The sequence below is a fragment of the Dermacentor silvarum genome, chromosome 2 (assembly GCF_013339745.2).
Source record: "Dermacentor silvarum isolate Dsil-2018 chromosome 2, BIME_Dsil_1.4, whole genome shotgun sequence".
Lineage (NCBI taxonomy): Eukaryota > Metazoa > Arthropoda > Arachnida > Ixodida > Ixodidae > Dermacentor > Dermacentor silvarum.
The window spans coordinates 209,392,685-209,419,470 of record NC_051155.1 but is presented as its reverse complement, the minus strand read 5'-3'; the positions used below and the strand labels follow the sequence as shown (position 1 = coordinate 209,419,470).

At 46.2% G+C, this 26,786-nt stretch overlaps 1 protein-coding gene and 1 non-coding gene across 2 annotated transcripts in view; one reads left to right on the top strand and one right to left on the bottom strand.

Annotated features, from left to right (window-relative positions):
• LOC119442512 (uncharacterized) overlaps positions 1-23,926 on the bottom strand; it is a 44,082-nt gene extending 20,156 nt beyond the window's left edge. Inside the window, exons 1-11 of the mRNA XM_049662213.1 lie at positions 23,734-23,926; positions 20,357-20,372; positions 15,349-15,509; positions 11,402-11,425; positions 10,383-10,454; positions 7,810-7,842; positions 7,180-7,203; positions 6,317-6,361; positions 6,164-6,181; positions 4,544-4,648; positions 1,632-1,682 (exon numbers count right to left, since the gene is read on the bottom strand). Of these exons, the coding sequence (XP_049518170.1) occupies positions 1,632-1,682; positions 4,544-4,648; positions 6,164-6,181; positions 6,317-6,361; positions 7,180-7,203; positions 7,810-7,842; positions 10,383-10,454; positions 11,402-11,425; positions 15,349-15,509; positions 20,357-20,358 (535 nt within the window). The 5' untranslated portion in view covers positions 20,359-20,372; positions 23,734-23,926. The remainder of the gene's footprint in view (positions 1-1,631; positions 1,683-4,543; positions 4,649-6,163; positions 6,182-6,316; positions 6,362-7,179; positions 7,204-7,809; positions 7,843-10,382; positions 10,455-11,401; positions 11,426-15,348; positions 15,510-20,356; positions 20,373-23,733) is intronic.
• On the top strand, positions 16,348-16,422 carry Trnas-gga (transfer RNA serine (anticodon GGA)). Its single transcript has one exon. It is a non-coding gene; the product is annotated as a tRNA-Ser (tRNA).
• Positions 23,927-26,786: the final 2,860 nt, after the last annotated feature.

Sequence of the window (26,786 nt, the reverse complement as noted above, 5' to 3'; positions counted from 1 at the left end):
TTAAAACGCGTAGAAGCAACCAAACCTGATCTGATAATTTCGCTAATACAGACACGCAAGCTGCAGTTGGTGGGATGATTACGGTAACGTATGCCGTTGAACTGTCCATGCTTTGGACGTGTAGGTACATAGAGTAGATAAGAATCACCATGCCTTGTTACGAGCGGCCAAGGCATTACTCCGTCGGTCAGTCAGGGACAGTTGCGGATATGCAACTGAATATTACGCACGATTTCTCTAAGAGTTAGCCACAGTTTAAGGAAACGTATGTTTGGCCCGTGGCTTTAGCTTAGCGTATCTTACGGCCTGCTATAATTTGCTATACGGTACACCAAACTACTGCGGACATTTCCCGTCTGTAGCCAAGGTATACGAGCGAAGCTTTGTAATCCTCGTAAGGACGCGACAAATAAAGGCATTGTGATGCCTTTTCGCGTCACGGGGGCGAAGAAGCACCTCCTAGGTAGCAGCGTCTGCGCACTTTATCATTATCATTTATTCAACCCTTAGCGGCCAGTTTCGGTGTATTACACAATAGGGGGATACACACCTGCATGAAAACATGACTATACAGTAACATGTAAAACAACTATACATTTGATAAGACATAGAAGAACGTAAGTGGCATAAGTTGAGTATTATATTTCTGAAACTGTAAGTAGTTATTTGAACTTCATGGGGTTAGGTTCGTTGAAAATTCGATCTGGTAGCTTGTTCCATTTTCAATCGCTTTTGGTAAAAACGATTGTTTGAAACTTAGTCCAGCTTTGTAATAACTGTGCGGGTAGGAGAGATAAGTTTACCATGTAGTTGACTCAAGTTAATTCAAGCAGTGACGTCACAGAGGAAGTTCGAGCGTGTGCTAAAATTAAGCGGATAAAAGCCCTTCCCATTAAAATATATCGGATCTAGGCCTTCCACAGCGTCAAAACACTGCTCAGAGTCGGCAGGCGTACTCTTATTTAAGAGGTACTGCTGAAATACATGGCCTACAGGCCACATGCAGTACACAAAGCCCTTTATGCGGCCCTCCATAACCTGCAGTTCCTAGGGCTCAGTATTACGTAATTAGCAGGTTAAAATATTCAACCATGACCAGGACAGACCACTGTGCGGCCCGCGGAGATTTGAGTACGATGTAAACCGACCAATATCCGAAGAGAATTCGGTCATGAAATAAACAAAATCGAACTTCCCACTGGCCATTGCCAGTGTGGCAACTGTTTTCCAGAACCCTAACAAAGGTTATGTCAGTGCGGGTATTAAGTCGCTTCCAGCAGTTTTGTTATTGTTATTAAGTATTTGTCCTCTTTATAAGGGCTAAGAACAATTGAATAGTTGGAGTTGTCACTTTATTAAAGCAATGCCGCTTTATTCGATATATGCAGCATTCACATTTTACACAAGTGCACCGTAATCAGCTGAAATCACGCGAATAACCACAGGAAGAAGTACTTGTAGGTTGGAAACTGCAATCTAAATAACTTACCGAGATCACGGTCTGCAACGGGAAGAAAAGGGTAAATGTACTTAAGGAGACTGTACTTGCAAATGAACTGAGGTGACCGTGCGCCTCTCGTAGCTGTTGCGCATCGCTTATCTCCAAACAATGTACTGGGCATGATTCTTACTGTGGGCGACGTTAGTTTTCCTCTTGCCGTGTTTCGCCGTTGTTTTGACCCCTGCGAAAGAATATGCATGCTGAAACACATAAAATAAATAAGTTCACATCAGCAGAGTGTACTATATGCTTGTCTGGGGCAGTTATATCGAGCTCAGTTTTTCGCTTTCATACAATTCATGACTGCAGCTTCAGGCAATGAAGGTAACTTCATAACTTCAGTTGCTGAACGGGAGCAACACAACGACAATTTTCAGCCGCTAAAAATGAAACCGAAGACCATCTTGTTATGCAAGTTTTTTTCCCCATGCCTAAAGACATTGAAAGGGAAAATTGTCATCCACCCGAATGTAGAAGTGAAGCTACAAAAGAAACCCATACTGGTTTCTTTACGATATTACGAGACCACTTGTGAATCTTTCTCAGTATCGTAAGAAGTTTTATTGCGGCTGCATAATGCATTTTGTCTCTTCGCCACGAGTATTGCCACACCGATGCTTATTTAGCAGATAATGGGGCAAACGTGTGGTTATTATTTTTCTATTTCTTTTTTTTAAATTTTGAAAGAGCCTAGCGTGTCCATTCCGAGTCACCTCAAAATGGTTCGGACACTCGAGTGCAGCGCGGTCGGTGTCACTAGTTTGCCCTTCGAACGCAGTTCAGGGCCAGGCTCATCCAAAGCTTAAATCGCGCTTTTTAAAACAGCGTGGGGAGACTCCGCCGTTCTACTCCGGCGGCGGCTGCGTATTGCGTGGCCGCGCGGGCCCTATCTTGAAATCGATCTGCGATGGGACAGAGTGCGCCGAGTGCCGATAGATCCGTGTGCGCTGTGTTTTCGCCGCTTAGTCCGCGTCGAAGCGAGACGCAACACGAAGGTCAATGCACTCGTTGCTGTAGCCACGCTTTCTCACTCCAGCATTTTGACAGCGAGTGTGCGCGGTCATCGAGCGAGATGTGTTCATGTTTGCTTGTGCGCGCGTGGCACCATGCTTGTTAATTTAGTTAGTAAGCGAATGTTCGTACGTTTATACGGCCGATAAAACTACTATCCTTACGTCGTATAGCTGTCTGCTGATTTGCTATTACAATCGATGATTCGCCTTTAGGGCGAAACTGCGACTTTCTTTTTTTCTTTCTTATTTTTTATTACGGGGACTTGCCGCAAGGAATATGCACCAAAACTTAACAAAAGACATCAAGAATGAATGCGTGAAACCCTGTTAGGTTCAGGTACTGTTGGAAGTCGGAGCCGCGCGGACCGACTTCGAGTTCGTCACAGTGTGCTTAGCGAAGCTATTCAGTGGATGGGTTCCCGTTCGTCTTCCGGGCGCGGAACTGGCATCGCACACGCTTTGGTTTGTGAACCTGCGAACGACTTAAGCTTTGGAGTCCGATATGACCAAACATTTGCTCGATAATCCTTTCTTCCCAAGTACTTTTCAATAACGCAGCTGATGGTAACAAAGGCTATCTTCCCTCATCCGTGTGTGGCTTGCGAATTTGTGTAGTTGCAACCTGACGAATGTCTTTCGGTTGTGGTGAACTTTCCTAATTTAATGAAACGATTAAATGAATAAAATACATCAACGATTGTGGCTGGTCTCCGGCGCTTTCACTGTTTTTAAAAGGGTACACGTTTTGTGCGACCTAAAATTGTCTACTGTGCCACCGCCACACTGATGGTAAAATTTTTATATGGAACTTGTTGGTTTAGTACGTGTCATAACATACGGCTGCTAGTAATCGTATGCCAAACATTGTAACTAGGCCTGAGAATTTTTGTTCGCCGACAGCCTACTTGATATGCGCTTCGAAAGCCGAACCTGCATGCTTACGTAGCCATCTGATGCAGTTCGTGAACTGGCATGTTTTTAAGGAAAAGGAAGGGGGACTACGACTCCCTTTTTCTTAAAAAAAAAATCAAAGAAAAAAAAAAAGGACAAGAAATGCTTTTGTAAAAGTTGGCTTTTTCACAAAGTGACCCTTTGTGGGGAGAAGCCCAACTCATTCGTATATAACGGTAACTCGAAGTCGTATTCTCGTTTGATCCCTTTCTGGGATATTGCTTTCGGTGTTGCATATCGATATTGCATATCGACAAATCAGCAAAGAGGATTCGCGTCGCCTTAATGAGGCACCACACTGGAAGTTGCGACAAGCAAAAATGAAGTAGCTGGAAGCGGTAAACATTGTTATGAATAAGGCCGCGTGCTGCAGATTCTAAAGGCCTATTAATTGTAAAGACGAATGGGGAATGGGAGAAGCCGTAAATGGCATCAAGCGCGAAAACATGCGTGGCTACCGTGTGCACTTTTTGCCATTTCAGCTATAGATTACGAAAGTGAGCGAACTGTTTTTCCTAGCAATATGCACCTCTATATTTTTTAAACCACTGCCACACAAGCAGCCCCGATAGTCACTAAACGTTGCCGTTTAGGAACAAACCATTGCGGTTCATTAAAGCAGGATTCGCATGACAGGATGAATAGCTTATTCAGTCCGCGGACAAACGCGACGTGACTGAGCTGCAGCATCGATGACATTGAGCTACGTCGCGCAAGTCCGCGGACTGTATCAGTAGTTCTGTTCGTCCTGCGAATCTAGCTCAAGAGCTGGTCACTATACTCTGAAGAGGTGAGATCACTCACTGAGCTGTTTCAGTTGCGAGAAAGCGACTGACCCGAAACGCTAGTGGTACTGGTGACTTGACAAGGTGGAAGGATTGACGGCGATGGTGTCCGGCGAGCCTATTTACTGCACGTCTTGCCGTATCTGGTGCCGCTTGCTATTAAGTTTTACGACATGCATACGACCACTTACGTTGCCCATTAATGACTCCAAGGGTTACGTTTGTACCAAAAACCGTCGTAGGCATTAATTATCGGGAGCCTGGACTCGAGCACAACTTTGTCGTGTACGCACCGTGTGTGACGGGTAGCCGGCGGCTCTTGTGCTTGGTAGTAGCCTTCGCTCTCTTCGTTGTCTTCCTCTTTGCTTTCGTTACCCTCGTGGTGGGCACTTTTTTGTCTGCGCAGGTGAACGAAAGATCGCGTGGTAAGGTCAGTGAGAAGAGATCAGCGCGGTTGGTTCAGAGTGAATGATGCACGGTAGTCTGCACCATCACGGAAATTTATTTGTTACAGAAAACCTGCTGCGCCACACAGGCATTGCTGCAGAGGTAATACAGATTGCTGCAGATAATACAGGTAATACAGGCAATACAGATTGAGGACCATGAGTTATTCCTCACAATGTAGTGTATGATGTTACAGCAGTGTAAGCAAGAGTATAGTTATCTGGCTGTCGTTGTGCTTGCTAGATGTTACTTCAATCGGTGGTGTGATATGAACGCGTGTAGCGTACAATTTGTTTCCTGCACTTATGAATCAACGTGTGTTCAGTAGGGTAGTGTCCAGTTACCCTCCCACCAGCGGATGAGATTCTTCCCCAGTGCAATGACTAGCGTTTGCAAGCGACATATCCACCACTACCTTATCCCCTATCAAAGCCGAGATTACGTCATGTTTCCGACACGTGCGCATCCCTTTAATTTTCCTTTTAGCGCGGTGCATTTCGATTGGTGGTTTAGCGCCAATCTCACGCGAGGCGACTGGTTGTCCCGAGAATAAAGGCAGGTGGGCTTCGGCTTAAATTTTCACTTGCTCTATTTCCCGCAGACACGATTGTCACCGGGTATCTGCGCGCCGAACTTGGTTCTTTGCAATGCCCATACCATTGGCGAGGTGTGAAGAGCCATTAGCTGCTACTGTGCTACTTTCCTTCAGCTTATTCGCTAAAAGCACCAACGACTTAAGCACTCGCCAGTAGAGCTATAGTGGCTGCAGCCACCTTAGCGTCATCAGGTGGCGCTTGACGTATCTCGATTTATCATATCTTCAGGCACAACTACGCCACCAATTGGTTCTTTATGGTAGTAGCGATGCACCCTCACTCCACCCTCACTCCTCTAGTTCACCTTGCACTTTTTACGTTCTGTGTAACTGCGCACTCATCGCACGTTTGGAGCCAAGTAAACCTGCAACTGAGGCCAGTTGATAATAAATTGCTTCAGATAAACGCGCTGTTTTGCACAAAACCAATACAAGAACGACTTCAAAAACGGGATGGCACATACATTACACAGAGCGCGCGAATGTGTGGTGTCTGTCCGGTCCTGAAGCCATTATTGTATAGTGTGCATGCGATATCACAGACGTAGCTTCTAACCGTGCGGCCACGATGGCGTCAGTGCACCATATATACCGTTTTATTTTTTGACGGTGGCCATTTTTTCACCGGATTATCACTTATCAATTTGTCGTTCGGTGCAAGACGCACCAGTCGTGCTGTCCTGTTGTCAGGTCTCTTTTTTACGCAGCTTGTCAGCGGGCTAGTACCCTAAAATGGCGGCCACGTTGACATCAGTGCAAACCATTGATAGGTTTTATGCAAACCAGCGCGTTTATACGAACCAGGTAATCTGTTCAAGGCTAAACTGGCGAACCAAAACATCTGCAGCTCGAGCGTGCTGCTTTCGCTTACGTCGTTTTGCCTTCTGTTCTGCATAAATGAAAGACAGGAAGAAGGATGGAAATACCTGTAGGCAAATATTCCGCATGGCTGTTCGTGGCTATTCCACGCGTTCGCCTGAGGTGTGGAATCTCAGGCTTGCGTTAGATCCTGAGGTTTACATACTTGAATGCGCCGCTTCATAGAAGGGAACCTTCCGGTGGTAGCCGTCTGTTGAGAGAGGTTTCAAGACAAGATGCAGCTTTATCATTTATCCTTTTAGGACATCAGCATGGAATTAATTTTGTTGTCTAGAAGATTAAGCTAAACAATTGAAAACAAAAATTGTGTAGGAATGTGTGAAACAAACCGTGTGCGAAAGTATGCAACACTCTTCGCGCGTGTTGTTCTGCATTCTGTTCCCGTCAAGGTGAATTCATTCAACTGACACAATGTTTCAATTATACTTCGTTCTGAATGACAATGATGTAACAAGAGCAAGAGGAACAAACAGACAAGAAAAAATCTCAGTCCGCCCATGCAGTCAGCGCATCTATACTGTTTACGGTACCATGTGGGCAGGGGTGGTACTAACTGACCTGAGCCCATTGGCTCTCTGAACGTGCAGAGCAAGTAATGATAAAAAAATTGCACCGTAACAAGTATAGCAAATTGAAGCAGTGTAATCACGTCTAGTCAGAGTGAAAACATATTTCTTGTAATGATTGCTTTTTGGTGGAGCATACTTGCAAAACGCAGAAGTGTACCCTTGTCACGTCCCCAGTTCTCAGATTTGATTGTCCTATTAGTATTTGATATAAAAATTTGTTCGCACTCAAAGCTTATAATGCAATTCAGTTCAAAATCAGCAAATCAACCAAAAGAAAACATCAGCCAATTTAATATCACAAAGCTGGAACGCGTTTCCTGCAGCTATACGGCGAATGACGTGAATTAAATGCTTATACTCCAATGGTGTAACGCATAAAATTATCTCTGATGCATTCCAATAATAGCTTACATATCCATATAGAATAGAAACAGCTTACCTCTTGCCTTAGCGACACGGTAATCTGTAGAAAAATACAATACATCATAAGTGGTTTCTGCCATGACTTACGTTATATCTACATTTACGCTTACGTACGCCATCCCCTACTCGAGTGAACACAACTTGTTCGTAAACAAACGCTCGTCCTGTATTTAGTATCAGGCAGACATAGAGGGTTATTATGTTGCATGGGGATCTGGTGATAAGTTAACATCTAACAAAGGAGGCGCCGAACATGACGTGCGCTTGTACAGCTTTGTTCCCTTTATTCGCGCAGTGTTACTTTTCGCTAACATCTCCGCAATATTTTAGCCACTTACCCAGCAATCAACTGAGTGCCATTGTTGTAAACACTACAGTTTCTCGCAGGAACAATTCGAGGAAGTTCGTTCTATGGATGGTTTAAGTGTGTGTCACATAAAACATTCAAAAGTACAGGAGGAACATTGGCTCTGCAGTACATTTTTGTCCACAATCACATGAAGCTCTGCAGCGTCATTATACGTCGCCTGGTGCCCGTTTCTTGAACAAATGTTGAAGAGCAAAAGGCATGCTGACTTGGCAGAAACTCAGACATGCATTGTGAACGGATTATAAATGACGCTGACAGGTGTTGACTATGACTTACGGAACGGATCATCATCGTTGAACACCTTGAAATCTGTAACAAGGAAAGCGAGAAAGTTGCAAGTTTTGCGATTAAGTTACAAGTTCTGCCACCAAAATATACAAAGCGTGTCTCACGAAATTCCAAAAGGAAGGAATGTGAAGAGAATTCGGAGTACAAGTCTGACTAGAACGCGCGCTTGGCAATGTGTCGTTCTTGCGTTGTCGCAACATACGAACGCTTTGCCTCACAACTTTTGAGTCTTGCAGCGAAACATCTTAACAGTCGACAGTCATGTCTTTGTTTTTAAAGGTGACGTATTGTTATCAATCTAAACAACAACTTGTCATTCCTTTTTTGTTCGCTTCGTCTAGCACTGCACTATTGGAAAGTATTAATTCTCCAAACACGATAAGTATAGCTGTTTATTTTAAATAAATGGTAAGGTGAAATCGTAAGTGCGATGTTCTTCGCCTCGGCATTGCAAAGACATAACATTTTTAATATATTAGAAAAGCGGGAAGGAAAAAAAAAAGGGGGGGGGGCTATTTCTGGTGGTTTACTGGATAATTGGCTTATTGCATATCATGTCTCCGACTGCAGGTGTTCTCGAATATTCTTTTTAAATATTTTTTATTTTGGGTTTTACGTGCCAAGACCAGTTCTGATTATTAGGCACACCGTAGTGGAGGGCTCCGGATTAATTTTGACCACCTGGGGTTTCTAGAAAAGCTGTTGTCGCTTCTGAATAGTTATGAGGTTGTTCTCGAATATATAAACAGCCTCATAACTATTCAGAAGCGACAACAGCTTCACAGCTTCGACGAGTTACTCAATTCTTTCCTATCCCGGGTTTCGTTTTGGACTTCGGACAGGGCTAAACTGCATTATCATTATGATGGTCGCGTTGTCCGCTTCGGTGCCAGTTTGTGGTGCATGCATTTTGCACGGGTTTGCATACTTACACTCGGGTCCTCATCCACAAACTGCGATTTTCACATGCTTGGCGGCAACGTCCTTCCCCGTCTCCCATTTCTGTACATTGTTATCAGCTGGACGTACAACAACCGCGATAGCAATCCTGTCATCATTTACCGACTTGGCAACACAGCCAGCCAACTCTAGGCATCGCCTGCGAAATACACCTAATTTACTAGTCCGACGAACGGCACGAATGTGTTCAACGTGTAAGTCTGAAAGTCGCACGCAGAAGCGCCTTCGGCGTAAACATCTGCCTATGACAAGGAGAAAAGGAAAAGGCTTTGCTTGCCATGTTGCCTGGGGCGAATCTGTGCCTAGTATTTAAACTATTTCCCGCTGGAACGCTCGTGGCCGGCAGTGTTGCTTTAGAAACTGTTTAGTTTACTCTTGTCGAATTGAGGGATCTTGAGGCACAGATTTAGAAGACAACCTCCGGGTGAGAAATATTGTGCGTGACTGCGCGAAGCACATCTTTTTCAAATGCTGAAATACTACCTTTTCGAGTATTTCAGCACTTGAAAGCGCATGACTAAATGGCAGTTTTTGCGTTCCACAAGCACTTGTACACAACGCCAGCGTCTGTGCACTGTTCTGAGAGTGCTGCTGAGAAGAGAACTTACCCATATCCTTGCACACTGGTTCCACAAAAGTAGATGGAACGTAGGTCACAAGACGAATGCTCGTCTTGTGTGCACCCCGTTCTATATTGGCTATGTGCACCACCGGCCAGGGAGGGCGCTACCACGTTTTCGTTAATGAACCTAACGTCACCGACAACGGTCGCTAGCGGCGCGAAGAAAATGCGACGTCATTACAAACATCAACGACCTACATTTCGTCGCTCGCATGAGTGTTACAGTGTTCGAGTTCGTAATCTCGATCGCAAACATGGCCAGCCATTTGCAGTGCATTCGCACTTCCACATTTGGGCATCTTTGACACTATTGCCTAGCAATAAGTGATCGGAAGAGAAGAGTCACGGTGAATGTTTATCCCGTTCCTTCCATTTTGCTTCCACCACTGGCTAGGCTGTGTGTTCTGGCGCTATACTGTCAAATGTGGAAAGGTTCAGCGCAAAGTGTCTATACACCTGTGAACTCCGGCTCGCCTCTGCACTATATACAGCGCCTATTCACAAATGCGAATGTGACCCACCGCAACTCGATCAGTGGCACGCCTGATCAGAATTGAAGATATGGGGCGCTGGCGCTCACTAACACCGGTGTCCATCACAAGTGGCATTCTTCAAAACGTTTTTCTTTTCCAAATAACCGGGAGGTAGAACCTCCTTCAGAGTTGAACGACTGTCTTATGACATGTAATTGTAAGACAATTTGCGAGGCTGTGAAGTTCAGCTAATTTTTTTCTAAGCATACTAACAAGCGGGCTTCACTGCATTAAGGATGTGTCGGAGAAGTTTACTTCCAGGAGCAAACAAATGGCGGTGTCCCTCGCATCACCTATAACGTTTCATGAACGGGATAGAAGCGCTGTCATTAAAACGAATGGGCTGGACAATAATCAGTATTGCGATAACAAGGTGAATGAATGCGCGATAGCAGAATATAAATGGAGCAGCGTGATATAATAAGATATTGCGGCGGCATACGCACCACTGGACTCCGAGTCCTCGACCGACACTAATCTCGCTTTGGGTGGTGGTGCCCCCGGACCGGCTGGTGCCGCTGAGAGAGGGGAGAGAGTGAAACAGAAAATGTTAACGATATTTTGACATGGCATTTATTTAAAACTTGTTTTTGGGAAAATACCTCGCGTGCTTATCAGAACGCGTCACTAGCAAGTAAAAATGAAGTGGCTTGCAGTAATAAAGACTACAAGAGGGAAATTCGTTACCCGCAAAAGTTTATGGACTAAAGCACATTTATTTTCCGATAGAAGTGCTGAGCTCGCATAAACCTTCACTACATATGATATGGTAAACAGAAGGAAGCTGGAACGCAGCCAGTTTTTTTTTTTTCTTTTGTACTAGCTAATATATTACACAAGAATGAGATAAAAGGTTAGACTAAGGAATGCAGCCTTTAGCTGGTGTTTAAAACTTGAAAAATAGCCAAACGCGGTACTCTATATTCGGGTGTCCACTCTTTATTTTGATAAATGGAATGCGTTAACAATGCAGGGCTTTAGTTGCTACGCCGTCCCTTTTTTTTTTTTTTTTTAGCAGGTTGAATGCCGTATTAAAACAGAACACGATACGCGTGACAGTATTTTGTTTCCTTTGTACAAAAAATAGGCTTCACCACTGTAAGAGTACTTCCAAAAAGTATACTTCCAAGACGCTGCATGTCATGCTTGCCTAAACATTGCAATATTTATTGCTACAAAATAATAAGGAACTTGAGTGTCATCACAGGGCTACCGTACAACCATGCAAGGAGTTCTCATACTACTAGGTTATTTCTGGCCTGGTTTTGAGGACTATAAAATGTAGTGATAAAACATTAACTGTACCATGAAAAATAAGCAACACATGCACAAACACTAACACACGCACAAACACCCTGGCACGCGCGTGCGCACACGGCACCTTCCTGTAGCGCACCGTGACTATATAATTGTGAACGGTCTCTTAACACGACAGACGACTATGCAATCTTCTAGCATCTCTTACCTGTTGTAACATTCTGGTTGACGTCTGAAAAGAAAAGGAAAAGAAGCACGGTAAGGTTAACAAGCGAATTGCTGCACACGTCAAGCACATCGCTTGGCATATTGCGTAGCTCTGCCAATTTTACCTGTCGGAATCCCTCCCAAGTTTGTTAAATGCGGGTGTATTAGAATGGCGTGTTTGAAGAAGATCTGCAATCATACTCTAAATCGTTTGACGAAAGCAAGCCGACAAGCAGCACGATACGTTAAGGCCTTCGCAACCATCCATGCGTGACTTGCCATATACGGAATAGTGAGGTTACAGCAATAAATATCGTTTCGAAGTTCTTTCTTCCATCTAAATGCACAGGTGCACAGCTTGGGACTTGATGTCATGGTACATTGTGACCTACGCCCCTGGTTGCTCCACTGATGGTGTGACTATCTTGCACTATCTTCCGTGCAATGTCAGTCACACTGAGAAGCTAACAAGACAGTCAAGGAGAACGCCCATTCTAACAACGTGCCCTTCCTTTATCAATAAGGTATGCTCAAGCAAATGCTCAAGCTTCTATTTTCGCAAAGTTCCTAACGAATCGTGAAATGTATGCTATAAGGCTTCGCAGACGTCAACTTTTTTGTTCTTTCCGTGCACAACTCTTCCGATTCCGTAACTCATGAGCGGACATCCTGCAGCTCTTGCAAAGAGAGTGAGTCATGTCATGCACGATTGGACCTATTTATCCCGACCGCACGCTATAGGGCTATCTCATTACTTGAATTGTGAAACAGTTCACAGACAAGCGCCTCTTCGTAAGAAAAGGTGCTATCAATACAGTGTCGAAAAACGTAGACAGATCACACGCCCTGTGGGAATCGATGTTATGCGAAGCAGTGTGCGAGGAAGGGAGCCTACAGAGTTAACGAAACGAGCATGAGAGCACCAAGACGTAGGTGGCTGTTTCATGACCTACATGACACCCATGTCATGACATTCATGTCATGAGTCCTCAGGAGTTCCTTTAGCTACGCCTAAGATACATTAAGGCGAAAGACTTAGTCATGCTCATATCTGACTTCGACCATCAACCTTTAGCCTTTTCCATCACTTAGTACCACATTTGAACCCATTCCATTGGTTTTCGAGTGTTAATCTTTTTTCGCTGACTCATTGTCATTTTTGCTGACTCATGCTCATGTCTATGACTTCTACCATCATCCTTTAGTGCTTCCTTCACTTAGTACCCACCTTAGAACCCATTTCAGTGGTTATTTAGTGTTAATTTTTTTGCTCAGTCACTGTCATTTTTGCTGAGTCATGCTCATGTCTATGACTTCTACCATCATCCTTTAGTGCTTCCTTCACTTAGCACCCACGTAAGAACCCATTTCAGTGGTTTTTAGGTGTTAATGTTTTTGCTCAGTCACTGTAATTTTTGCTGAGTCATGCTCATGACCATGACTTCTACCATCATCCTTTAGTGTTTCCTTCACTTAGTGTCCACGTCCGAACCCATTCCAGTGGTTTTTGAGTGTTAACATTTTTTCGCGGAGTCATTGTCGTTATCGCTGGGTCATGCTCATGACTATGACTTCTCGCATCATCCTTTAGTGTTTCCTTCACTTAGTACCCACTTCAGAACCCATTTCAGTTATTTTTGAGTGTTAATGTTTTTTCGCTAAGTCACTGTCATTTTAGGCGGCTGTTTCATGACCTACATGACACGCATGTCAGGACGTTCATGTCATGACCTATCATTTATGTTCGTCATACATTCTAGTGATGCCAATGCCAATTTGGCAAAAAAAGAGAAGAGAAGCTTGAGTATTTGCTTGAGCATACCTTATTGATAAAGGACACGTTGTTAGAATGGGCGTTCTCCTGACTGTCTTGTTAGCTTCTCAGTGTGACTGACATTGCACAATGCATATGCCAATTTTGGTACCTACCACCTTAACGAAACGACCAGGAGAGCACCAAGATGTAGGCGGTTAGATATATATATATATATATATATATATATATATATATATATATATATATATATATGGATAGATACTGTCAAAGTGGCAAATATTCGCCAAGAAATGCTTCGAATTTAAATTGTCTGGTTTGTTCGTGTGTATTAAATACAGGCTGGCGCATACACCTATTTTTAAGTACCCACCGCATCGAGTTATATCCATAGGAAGAATGCTTGAAAACATATCACGATACATTATTTTCGCCTTTCGACCAAACTCGAGAAAGTGGCCGGTGTTCGCCTAGAGGGCACAGATTGCTCTTGCAAGCTCATTTATGTGCGCCTCTCCTACTTGCGCGAACCTCGACCGCAGATCACGTCGCGTCGTGATGACGTCACGTTTCCTAGCCTGTCAATGAGCCATTTAATAGCATATAAACGAGGAAGAAGATTGTGTCTTTAAGCTGTATAGACATTAGACGGTAATACTGTAAAGACTGTGTAACACAGAACATAGACGATTTTAACTTGGGCCTTTCGGTGTCTGCCATCTCAGATTTCAAGCCCCGAGCTCCTGGTATTTTATTTAATTATTTCATTTATCCTACTTCCGGATACTGTTGGCCGCCTTGGCCGTAACAGGGTGCACATGGGTGTAGCAAATTTGCACATAACATTGAAAAATAAAGTAAAATTAAATAGAGCACGTAGAAAGGAGATATAAAAGAATGACAATATTTTGGATAACATAGTGCCACGGGAAACGGTATAAATGAAAATATATTTACAAACTATTTACAGCGAGCTGTAGCACTGCCAAGATGGCCGAAAGACAATCTTTTCAATCGTCGTCTTCTTTACCCCAGTGGTAAACGCCGTCCTTGTCCCATTGCGCGCAGTCTCGTTTGTCCCACTATGGCAATGATATTGCGTGTTAACATATATGGCATAGAAAAACACTCCAGGATACATTTTAGAGCATTGATAATGTCTGTATGATGGCTACAAAATGCGCATTTTACAAAAGGTTTTTAGCACGTTCGTCGAACGTTTCAATGCTACTGGAATGTAGAACAGATAGTGATAAACAGTTCCATTCTTTTATCGTTCACGAAAAAGTTGAATACGCGTAGACATAAAAAATTGGGCGTGAAATTGCGAACGTGCAATGGTTGCTTGATCTGACGTTTCTAGTTTGCCTGAAACAAGGTGTGGCGTGGTTTTAATGTTGAAATAGACTTTTGATAGCCAGAAAATAAATTTAAGTCTACTTAGTTTCCGGCGTTGGGCTAGTGTAGGCAAGTCAAGCTATCGAAGCATTTCAGAAACAGACTAATTCGAGATTATAGCGTGATAGAATAATCCTTGCAGCTTTCCTTTGTATTTTCTCAATTTGGTTAATCATGGCTGGAACGGATCCCACGTGATATTGGCGTATTCTAACATTGATCTAGTACATGTTAAATGCGCGCCTAGCTTATCGGGTTCGGATGCTAGCTTTAGTTTGCGGGGAAGGAACCTCAACCTTTTTTTTTTTTTCAGCAGCTGTACAAATTCTGTTCACATGGGGCTTCTATACTTAAGCCTTTCGAAATGGTAACGTTTAGCCAGCCTTCCAGCTGCAAAGTGAAAGTACAAATGCGTTTGACATCTAATGAGTGTTTGGCTTGGCGCCAAAGCGCACAGTCGCTCAAAAATGTCCACTTTAAGAATTAGATATCTTACAGATGACAAGTTTATTCGACCCAGATCGACTAAAAAAGCCCGATCCATTAAAGATACGTCCTGCGCCATGATACTGCACGTCTCGCTATACGCGACAATATGGTCTTTACCACCAGTATAAACAACTTTACCCGTAAATCCGCTTCGTTGATCCACGAGTGCACGAGGACGCTTATTTACTCATGCATACCGGACGTGTCCAACGAACTTTTTGTCGAAGACCGTGCATACGTGTAATTTCTAATGCTTGAGCACAATTGTGTAGACGGCGTGTACGTACCGAGTCGCTGCTTCATGAGAATGGACAGACCGATCACTCCGCCCACCACCATGACGACGATGACGACGCTGCATAGGTAGACCACCGCATCCGGCACCACGGGGTCCTGCTTGCCTCCGGCCGCCCCGCCGGGGGCCGGCTCGGCCACAGACATCTCCGTCCTGCGAGCGTCGCGTGCATTGTCAACACTATAGCCGCGTTCGCACGAATGCGACAGTTTGCGTATCAAATTTCTTGGCGCATATCACGGTAGCTATACCGTGCGACAGCGTTTACACGTGGAGCATCCTTAACCGTTCAAGACAAGCCAGGACCCGTTCCCGGCGATCGGCGAACATAAAGCTAGAAAACATGGTCACATGTCAGGAGAGCTAGCGGTGGCAGTGTTAGAGCCATTAATTTTCCCCCGATCAGATACATTCTTCTGAGACGATCCGTCAGTGAGTGGAGGAGAGTACACGGGGCGGCAGCCGTCTCACTTTTCCTCTTTCTCTCGATGCGATACGCCAGCGTTTGCATTCACCACCTGAGACGACTTTCCCAGTCTCGAACCGCTCTTCTGTTTGTTGCATGAATGTAGTTCGGCCTTCCTAGCGCATTACCGCAATTTGGATGCGTTGCGATGTGACGCGCCACTTTTCGCATTCATATAAACGCCTCTAGGCACTCCATAGCATCGTTTACGTGAATTCGACGCAAGCTAGTCGAGGTCTTACTCGCGTCTTGCCAAAAGGCTTGTGCCAGTTAACTCAACCCTTGCCAGTGAGTTGACAGAACTAGTTTCGACGCTCGTTCGGCCTGACCCGCTAGCGTTTACATGCAGGTGCCGTCACACGGCACCTGCTTGCTCCTTTGTAGCAATTGCTACATTTGGGTGGATGTCTCATTTTCCCCTTTACTTCTCTCCACCTAGCAGGTTTCCGCTGAACTATTACGTCAAACACTTGCCTTTGCTTCGAGTTGTTGACAAATTCGACTTTGCCCTGCCATCTGCTAGCCGCCTGGTTAGCTCAGATGGTAGAGCGGCTGCCCCGGAAAGGCGGTGGTCCCGGGTTCGATTCCCGGACCAGGACGAATTTTTCTTCAACTGCGAGGCTTTTCTTTCGAGGAACCCGTATGGGTTTCCTTTGTAGCAATTGCTACATTTGGGTGGATGTCTCATTTTCCCTTTAAGTGATGAAGGCCCGTATTCAGAAAGCAGTGCCGTGTATACGCTAACCCGGTTTCAAAGAACAGGCTCCTGGCATTCATAGTATACACCAATACAAGTAATATCAGCGATTGCAGTCGGCCGGTGCCAAAATGTTTTATGTGAACAAAACGCTGTACCTCCGAACAGCCACGCGCTACCTCCTGGTTTACGCCGCACTGAACAAGTGCTTTTCCGGCTGCTGTCTGGCTTTGAAAATGAAATTATGGGGTTTTACGTGCCAAAACCAGTTCTGATTATGAGGCACGCCGTAGTGGGGGACTCCGGAAATTTGGACCACCTGGGGTTCTTTCTTTGCCCTCAAGCCAGGACATATATACTTGAAAAGTGGCGGACTTGTGCAAGACGTCGAACAGAGGTAAGTCAGCGAGATGCTCACGCTGACGACGATGCACATGGCCCCTGCAACAGCGACCACACCGGCACCGACTGCAAGCAACCGGTACGAACCACCGCCAAACATCTGATGTCGGAATGTCCGGCACACATGGTGGTGCGGAGAAAGCACCTTCATCAGGAATACATACCAATCTACGAGGAGTGGATTCGACCGGTGGGTGGTCTAAAGGACATTCAGTGAGTGAGGCAAAAGACTCTCCCTGCTCCACATAAGTATCGCAAGGGTCTAAAGGACCGTCTCGCAGCCCTGGAAACCCCCTTGCTTTCAACTAGGGAGTCCGGGCTTTTACACAGTTTGTAGACCTTGCTCCTCGCATCGCGCTTCGCACTTCAGACTAATTCCCCTCCCCTTCTCCATTACTCGTATTAGGTCAAAGATCAATCCAATAAATAAAACATTTATTCAATCAATAAATAGACAAAATGCTTCGCGAATTTGACCTTTGCGTCCTGGGGCCGCATTTTGCAATGATCCGTTTGATCATTATTTTCCCTACTATCCGTCGTTCTCTGCGGTGGATCTCGCGATCTCGCGGAGATGACTGCGTTGCGGTATCGTCTCAGCAAATGACGAAGGGTGAAAAGAATGAAAAAGAAATGCAATGGATTGTTAGGAAATACGGTGCCAGGATAGTTTGCATCAAAAATCCCTCGTTTACCGCGTTGAACGAGGAATTTCCCTCGTTGACCTGTGAAATCGCTCGTTCGCCTCGTCCTGGACGGTGGCTAACACGAATGAAGCATTCGTCAAATCGTGACCGCGCGCTCGTTCGCAAATGCAGGCCGAAACAAGCGGCACGGAACGGGAGAAGGGCGTGGACAGAAACCAATAAAATAATAAGCTAAATAATGATCGGAAAAGTCTGAGCACGCTGCTCTTGAGAAACACTGGAACGGGTCTCCCCTTCAGCCGACATGGCACACTCAGCGAGGCGTGCGAATGCAAGTGCCGGACATTGCGTGCACGTGACCTCTGTTTGGGACGCGCGAACGAAGCATACATTTGAGGTTCGTCTCTGGAACGTGACTTTCCTCGCGCTCGGCAGGGTTTCTTGGCATTATATTTAGATCGCGAAAGGGAAAGCTTTCATCAACTTGACTGGAGCGTGAAGCAAGAAAGGAAAGATAACTGTTATTTGGGCAAGCTGTTTCAGCTTCATCTTATGTATGCTGTATACAGCGCAATAACACGACGGAAACAAACGAGAGGACGGGCGCTGACCCGCAGTTGAGAAGTTAATTAAAATGAACGCATACTTAACACACGATCACGTCACGTGAACTCCAAGAACGCTATACAAGAACATCGCCAATACATTCTCAGTTGCGAGTAGGCACCCGTTCTGTCGTCTTCGTTTCCGTCTGCGTGTTCTTGTGCTGTCGATAAGATGAAGACTACAATGTTTCTCAAAAAGCCTTGATATCGTCTTGGTTCAGGGATCGAACCGGAGACCAATGCCTACCCGGTGTGGTCGATGTGCTAACAAGGAGGCTGGCAGGTCGCATGCAGAGCGAGGTCGAATTAATCGACCACTCGTCTTCTTTCTGGGGTTTTACGTGCCAAAACCAGTTCTCATTATGAGGCACGCCCTAGTGGAGGGCTCCGGATTAATTTTGACCTCCTGGGGTTCTTTAACGTGCACTACAACGCAAGCACATGAGCGTTTTTGCATTTCGCCTCCATCGAAATGCGGCCGGTGGAGGCGAAATGCGACGCACAGAGACAGTGAATATTGCAAATCAGTTTTGCGGAAGCTCGAAAAGCGTAGCTTGTAGGTTTGTGCTACAAGTAGGGTGGAGGACAAATTTCCCTTTCGTGAAATTACCTGCCCCTCGCGGGCTTCCAAAGAACTAATTTGCCATGTATTTAGTCTTTAGACTGTATACGTAGCAAACATCATACACCAAAAGAAAACACCATATGCTGCTATCATTCATACCCAATAATTCCACATAATCATATTCGACATCCTACATAAAAACCGATGATCTCACACGACCATGTGAAATTGTACATGAATGCCATGGTAATATACATATAATTTTATTGGGGCATGTCTTTATCCATTCCCTGCTTACAGAGAAACAATAAACATATTATAGACAACAATGTGTTAATTAACATTGTGATAACATAAGTGTTTTTCGGTCATACTTATAGGATTAATAATTGTAGAATGTGGCTGGCTGTATTGCCACGCAGTCTGCAGCTGTATGTCTATAAACTTTCGATAGTTTTGCAAAATAAGTTTTAGGGGACTTTGCTGACGAATGTCTTAACTTTCCAATGCGGGCAAAATAGCATAAGAAGACCGTCGCGCCTTCGTTCCTTCTGCGCACACAGCCCTCTCGCTGGCACACCTCAAGCAGTCGGGTGGCTCGGCTCTTGCTGCTGGCGAGCTCGTTTCAAATAAGACGAAAATGAGAAGAAGAAGAAAGAGGAAATAAAATATAAAAAAAGTCAAGACGTAGACCTAGCTCCGGCATGTCCGGCGTGCCGCCGTCCTCCCCCCGTTTCCTAGCAGCTTTTATTTTATCTCCGTTACTGACTTTTCTTCTTCTTTCTTTATAACGCAGTGTCTCGCCGCCGCCGTGGTACCGGCTGGTGACACTCCGGCGGTTTTCCGCCTCTCGTACTACGTATATCGAACTGGCCCGTCGCAGTGCCGTTGGGAGGGCCGAGCGCGGCGCGCCTTTCGTAATAGAGAGCGCGCCCCGCGCGAAAGCTGTATAACTGCAGCACGTACAGAATGTGCCCAGCGCCGCGGGGGATCTTCTCGCGAACGGGCAATCGAGGTCGAGCGGCCGTCGCGAGCGTGCGAGCGAGCGAATGCGTGACTGGGGTCCCCGAGCGGCGGCGGCGGCGACGAACGACTCAACGGTCGACCGCCGCAGCAATTCGGCCGCGGGAGACAACGCTGCGGCGTCCCGGCGAACCGTTGCGCGACACGGCGGCAACACTCGGGCAACAAGTGGCTCGACGCGGCACACGGAGAGTCATAGATCGCGCGCGATTGTAAAGCGCTAACCAGATGGAACGCATTTCCGGCGTTCTTGCGACGTCGTGCCGCGTCGCGGTTTCTCCCAGAGCGACGACCGCGTTGTTATATCGAGGCCGAAGTGTACACTTGCCATATGTTTAGCGATTAGCACGGACACGTACTCCCGGGTACCGCGAGAGTGTGTTAGCTTAACGTTGGCGCTCTATATCGTCGCCGTTACCGCTTCCTCCCTGCTGCTCACGCACGATTAACCCCGAGCATAGGGCAGGCCGTATTGGTATCGGTAACGGTATAACAGTTGCGCTATGCCGAAATGCCATGTTATAGGTAGTAATAAGAGCATGATAGTAACGCTGACACGTGAGAAGATGTTGGGCGCGAGGATATGTGTACTTACATCTTGGAAGATTTTTCTGTAAAGAAAAGAGAACAATGACTGAGCGTTACTAAATAGGCTGTATAGAAACCGAGACTTACACGCGTGTACAGGGTGAACGTGCTACCAGTGTTTCGTGCAAGAAAACGATCGCACATAGCTGTCCCCGTATGCACATTCCATCGGCGTGTGTACATCCAAACATGGCGCGGCGCTTCGTGGAGAAAAAATGACAGCGCCGTAGACCACTGGCGCACCGACGGGGGGAGGGGGGGTTTCGTGGGTTGTAACCCTCCCCCCTTCCCCCTTGAGGCCGACCTAACCCCCCCCCCCCCCCCTTTTGTTTAACCCCTTTTCTTTCCTTGCGCATTTGAGTACTGCAACTAAGATGTAGGACGCGCAATTGTCTGCACACTCGCAAAAAGCTCATTGTTTGACAATTTCCCGTGCAGAAATTGAAATTAGTGCGATTTAGATGGTATTGGCAAACTGTAAACCCCCCCTGGCAGAGGTCCTTGGTGCGCTACTGCCGTAGACTGTCGTTAATTGGACTACACGGGCTTCTGTATAGTATTCAATCGCTTATTTTGGCCATTGCAGCATATATCGAGTGGGGCGTTAGTAATTACTGCTTTTAACGCGAAAGGCCCCGTGTCGCGGCAAATCCGGCGTCGGTGTCGACGTCGGTGTCGGCGCCTGCGTCCACGGCTGAGAATCATTCCGAACCACCCCGACCACGCAGGCCCTCCACGTGGCGCAGAGGCGTTAGTGAACTAATCGGATTTCTCAAAGTAAAACACGTCAGAAAAATTGTAAAGTACGACTTAACCACAACCTGCAGACATGATAACGTCGGATTGTAATTTGAATGCACGAGAAAACAATTATGTTACGAGGAAGCTCAAACACAAACCCCTTTTCCAGCATTTCTACCATACAACAGTGGCACGCCCGGATAGGTTACTTGCGAAAACGCCATCCAGATGGCGCTCGCTTCCTGGGCAGGTCAAACTGGGATATAGCCTGCCTAATGTGTTTCGCACACGCGCGCGCCTCGGGGCAACAGCAAACAATAAATTCATAAAAGAAAGTTCCTAGAGCCTTCACATTTTGATATAAGACGGCTTATATTGCCCCTAGAAAAATGTCTTCCGAGCAATGCAGTTGTGTTTAAAAGTGAAACCGATTTTAAGGGGATCTGTGTAAGCTTGGCCTTTGTACCTAAGCTGGCTTTCCCACGTTGTGTGTTGCAGTGAAGACTACTCATGAAGAAAAATGCGATGCGAACGGGGCCCGATAACGATATCGCGTTATCGCTCTTAAAGGGGAAGCTTAAGCGTCCGCCAATTTTCTCACGTGAATTTTTTCAGCACTGCACTATAAAAATGATCGCGGTGTAGGTTGTCGCCCAGAATTACATTTTATATCTGTACGATATCTAGCATTGTGACAGTATACGGGGACTGCAGTGGTGCATTAATGGGAGAAGAATAATGTTAGGCTCATCACTTCACTTGGTCCCTCACTTTCCGAAGAGAAGCTCGCGTGTCTGAAATTATACATCGCGTTGCTCTTGCCAGCAGCATCCTCCGTATTAAAGCAAACGACGAAAGGGTGTCCTAAAAAATTGGAGGACGCTTACGCTTCGCCTTTAAGAGTGGAACGCGATAGCATTCAAAGATTTCTGAATGCTTGTCAAGCTTCCCGGCAACTGCAGCTTTCTTTTTCTTCACCTTCGCCTCTGCACACTGCTACCGTTTTAAGCTGCCGAGGAGGCGAGCGCCATCTGGATGGAGTTTTCGCATGTAACATACACGAGCGCGCCGCTGTTGTTATGGTAGAAATGCTGGAAAAGGGGTTTGTGTTTGAATTTCCTCGTAACAGAATTGTTTTCTCGTACATTCAAATTACAATCCGACGCTATCATGTCTGTAGGCTGTAGTGAAGTCGTACTTTTTGATTTTTCTGACGTATTTTACTTTAAGACATCCATTTTTTTTCACGAACGCCTTGCACCACGCGGAGGGCCTGTGTGGTCGGCGTGGTTCGGGATGTTGTCCGCCACGGAAGCCGATTTACGCCGGCGCCGATGCCAGATTTGCTGCAACACGGGGCCCTTAACGCTATCGCGTTAATAGTGTGGCAGCCGATTGAGCTGCACGTCATCAAGCATTTTTTTTTTGCGCTATCAGCCGTGATACGCAAGAGGGATAATGGAAATCGAGGTGCACCTCTGCTCTATATGTGACGCCTGCGGATAAACAGGTTGTTCCACATTCGCCTCCATGGAAGATGTGGAACATCCTTGTGGCGCTGAGTGACACTCCCAGGGCTAGATATAGTACGGTTAGTACGCATACTGAAATATACAAGAAAGTACAAGGGTGGGGAGACAACCGTCGTCGTAGCTAAATTGGTAAAACATCGTACGCCTAATGATAAGGGCTAAACGTTGGTGGCAAATTTTGTATTCGTCCACTTCGCATTTTCCTATTTCTCATTATTTCTGAGTTTCAAATAAAATAGCAGTTAACTTCTCCACATGCGTTTCAGGGCTTCATTGTCAGCTTAATGATCCGTAACGTCAAGGGAGTGAACCGACAGCCCGTACAAGGAAACGGGAACGGAGGCAAACAAGTCGTGGCGCTTATCGCATCCATGGCTTCGTCGAGCGATCCGTGTTAGCAATGGAAAGAATTGTCCACTCGCGTATCGTTGCCGCTACCGGTGCGCAAGCCTGAATGTTACAGAAAATGCTGCATGCTGAGAAGCATTGGTATATAGTGTGCCTAGACACTGCGTCCTCGTCAAGGGCGGTGAAAAACTTGTACTGGGCCTCAATAAGCCGACAATGACTATAGGGCATCGCAGTCGCGAAAATACAGCAGTATCACAAAAATGAGCTTTGATGGGTCAATTTTTTCGTCCTTTGTTTGAACGCATCCCCAGAATGCCCGAACACCGTTTCACGTCAAGGAAAATATAAGAAATTTATCGCCATTATTTCTGGCATTCGTACAGAAACAGCAATAAAATGTTATTTGAGTTATAAATTGCATATTACGGTAATTAGTATTTAGCTTTCTGCGCTATCCACAAGTGAAACTTCGCTCCGGCGTGCCAAAAACGCCACTATGGCTTTCGCATTGTTTCACGCTCCTAAATAGGCATATTGAAGCATCAAACTGAGCGTGTCGAATAAGATACGTCGGGCTCTTCGCGGGGATATACTAACCAGCGCTTCGTCCTTCATTTCGAGCTAAGTAATATGATCTGAGCCTGTTGGTAACCCTGCGCGGCAGCAAGGTAGCGCGGGAGCTGTCGAAGACTGTCACCGCACTCGACAGCGAGCTGCCATCGAGGCGCACCCTACAGCAGCGGGCGACGGAGACACTTACATGGCGACCGTCGGAGTCCAAGGGTGTGAGGCGGCGCTTGGTCGTCACCGAGCGGTCGAGCGGCGGCCGGGCAGGTCGTCCTTCTGTGGGCGCGAGACCGGCAGGGGCTGCGTTGCCGAAGGGGTTCCGTTTCGCGGACCCGAAGCCAGAGCCGCCGCCGTGAGCTCGTGCCACGCAGCACGCGCCTGCTCGCGCCGCCGCTTCACGTCGACTTCCTCGTCCCCGTGGCGCCGTTGTTCCTCTTTTCTTCTCTTAGTCATTATCCACTTAGTTATTTTTTTATATGCCAAAGCTAAACGCAAGAACAACAAAAAACGCATCTGCTGAAAATTGAAGATCAGGGGCCAGATTCACAAAGCTTTTATTTCCTAAGTTAGTTTTGCAATTGGCTGGCGGCCTTCTCTAATGATATGTCTGGCATCCGGATTGGCTAAAATTCTTTCTATACGAAAAATTCTAGCGTAAGAAGCTTTTGTGAATTCGGGTCCAGGGTCCATATATTCAGAAACCTTTACGATCATAAGTGTTTTTTTGCCAGTGGATCACCGCGTTCGCCAATGATACGTCTATCATTAGGATTGGTTGGAATTTGCTCTTAGGAACAATTATTGCGTAATAATCTTTCGTAAATATGGGCCCAGCTGTCGGGCACGGCTATGTGTTTCACTTGCAGTGTTAAATAAACACTAAAATGAAACTTACTAGAACTGTATTTCTTTTTTTTTCTTTCGCGATACCGAAAGATGCCACTTACCATGAGATGAGGCTTTATAACGCAGGAAAGATGCAAACACGAAGGGCGCAGGTGGCCGCGACGCCGTCTTGCAGTTCCCGTACCAGCTCTCCACGACGTCATAGATTTAGACGGCGTGAAGATGGACTACATTGTATTCTAAAAGATCCACCGACTGGAATTAACAAAGTTTGATAGTCCGTATTCACAAGAAAGGTGTTACGCTATAGAATCGTTCGTAAGAGCAAATTCCAGCCAAACCTGAAGCTGCATATATTATCAGCGAAGACGAAGGGCCAATGGCAAGGAGAACTTAGGACAGGAAATCTTTTTGAATTCAGCCCAAGAACTTTTACTGAGCCACCAAGTACGTAAACAGTCTGACGGGGCACCAAATGAGCGAAGTGTAACGGAAGATTTATTCAGGGTGTCCCAACTATCACGCACCAAGATTTAAAAGTATGCAAATGCCACGTAACTGGACAGAACCAAGGTAATGTTGTTTGCCATCGCTTGGAGATACTCAGATTATTTTTTTTTTGCATTCCGCCGAATTGCATGATTAGTCCTAATTAATTAATCAACCTCTCAAATACCATCATTACACGAGAAGTGTCAATGAGAGAATTGTAGAGCAACATGAAAAACTCCCGATACAGCTTTCTCTTGCTCAATACATTCTGCATAAAGGCGCTTTTCCGAGCGTGAAAGAAGCCCGCGAATGCACGCAAGGTGCCTCGAGCGGCCAGTGGCGCGGCAATCTTGGGTGTATTCGCGGGCTTCTTTCACGCTCGGAAAAACACTCTTATGTAGCACGTATTGAGCAAGAGAAAGCTGTATCGGGAGTTTTTCACATCGTGTTGTCGGGGTCACGCATTGTGCCCGAGTCACTTTTCAAACTATTTAAGCGTTGCAATATTGACTGGTGGTCTCTTAGTCATCACGAATAATATTTCACCCGCTGCAATAAATGCCACGTATAAAAAAATGTCGCAGTTTCACCCGAAAGGCGAAACATCCTCGCACCCTTTCACTCGCACATACAGCGTCCGGAGTGCGGCAACGATTTCATCGCGTGACGTCATACGGAACCTCACGGCGACGGCGACGACGACGCCGACGGCAGAAATCCGCTTTGGAGTGTCCATATTGACACGTATACATGTTTATCTTTCACCGGTGGCCGCTTTCCACCGGCTAACAAATGTTAAACGTTATCACTCGGCGCAGGATGCGCCTGTATCGGAAGTTTCTAGAACGTTATCGATGCTTCTTTTCGTTGCCTGTTTTCACCGACGCTTATGTTATCTGATTGTGTGACCGACGCGAATTGTCTAGAACTTTCTGGAAGACACGCGGGCATCAGTGATTAATCTGGAACCTTCGATGACTCAGGTACAAAAGCCGACGCGTCTCGCCGCTGATCAGATTTTCGACGATCGCCGACTGTGTTCGCCGCTATCGTTGTGCTTTGAGTGTAGCTTGCTTTGTGGGCACAGGTTCGCCCAATAAACAACCAGTTTCGTCATACACAGTTTTGTGACTGTTTTCTCTACCGTCACTACTACGCGACATCTGGTGGAGGTGCTAGTTCGTTCATGCACCGAACGCCCCCGCAAAGCCGCGACCCAAGCCCGAAACCGGAGAACGAGACCAACGTCGCCAAGGACCAGCGAGCTAGCCGTAGGCAGCAAGGACTTGTGCCGGAGTTCGGACTTCTTCCCGAAAAGACCACTGCAATCAAGGCCAAGTCAACGACCAAAATGGCAGCACCATCGTCCCCCATCCTGCTGCAGCAACCTCGGGAGCCACCGACTTTTCGTGGATCATCGGCTGAAGACCCTGAAACCTGGCTGGAGACATACGAGAGGACCGCGACGTTCAACAAATGGAGCGACGACGACAAGCTGCGCCATGTGTATTTTTCATTAGATGATGCTGCTCGGACCTGGTTTGAGAACAGAGAGACCACCCTGGTGACGTGGGACCTATTTCGTGAGAACTTCATGAGGACTTTCACGAATGTCGTGCGAAAAGAAAGGGCCGAAGTTTTATTAGAAACCAGAGTGCAATTGCCGAACGAGAACATCGCAATCTTCACGGAGGAGATGACTCGCCTCTTCCGCCACGCCGACCCCGATATGTCAGAGGAAAAGAAAGTTCGGTTCTTGATGCGGGGCGTCAAAGAGCATCTATTCACTGGATTGATGCGCAACCCGCCCAAGACTGTGGCAGAATTTGTTTCGGAGGCCACAACCATCGAGAAGACCCTTGAAATGCGAGCCAGGCAATACAACCGCCGTGCACTGACAAACTACGC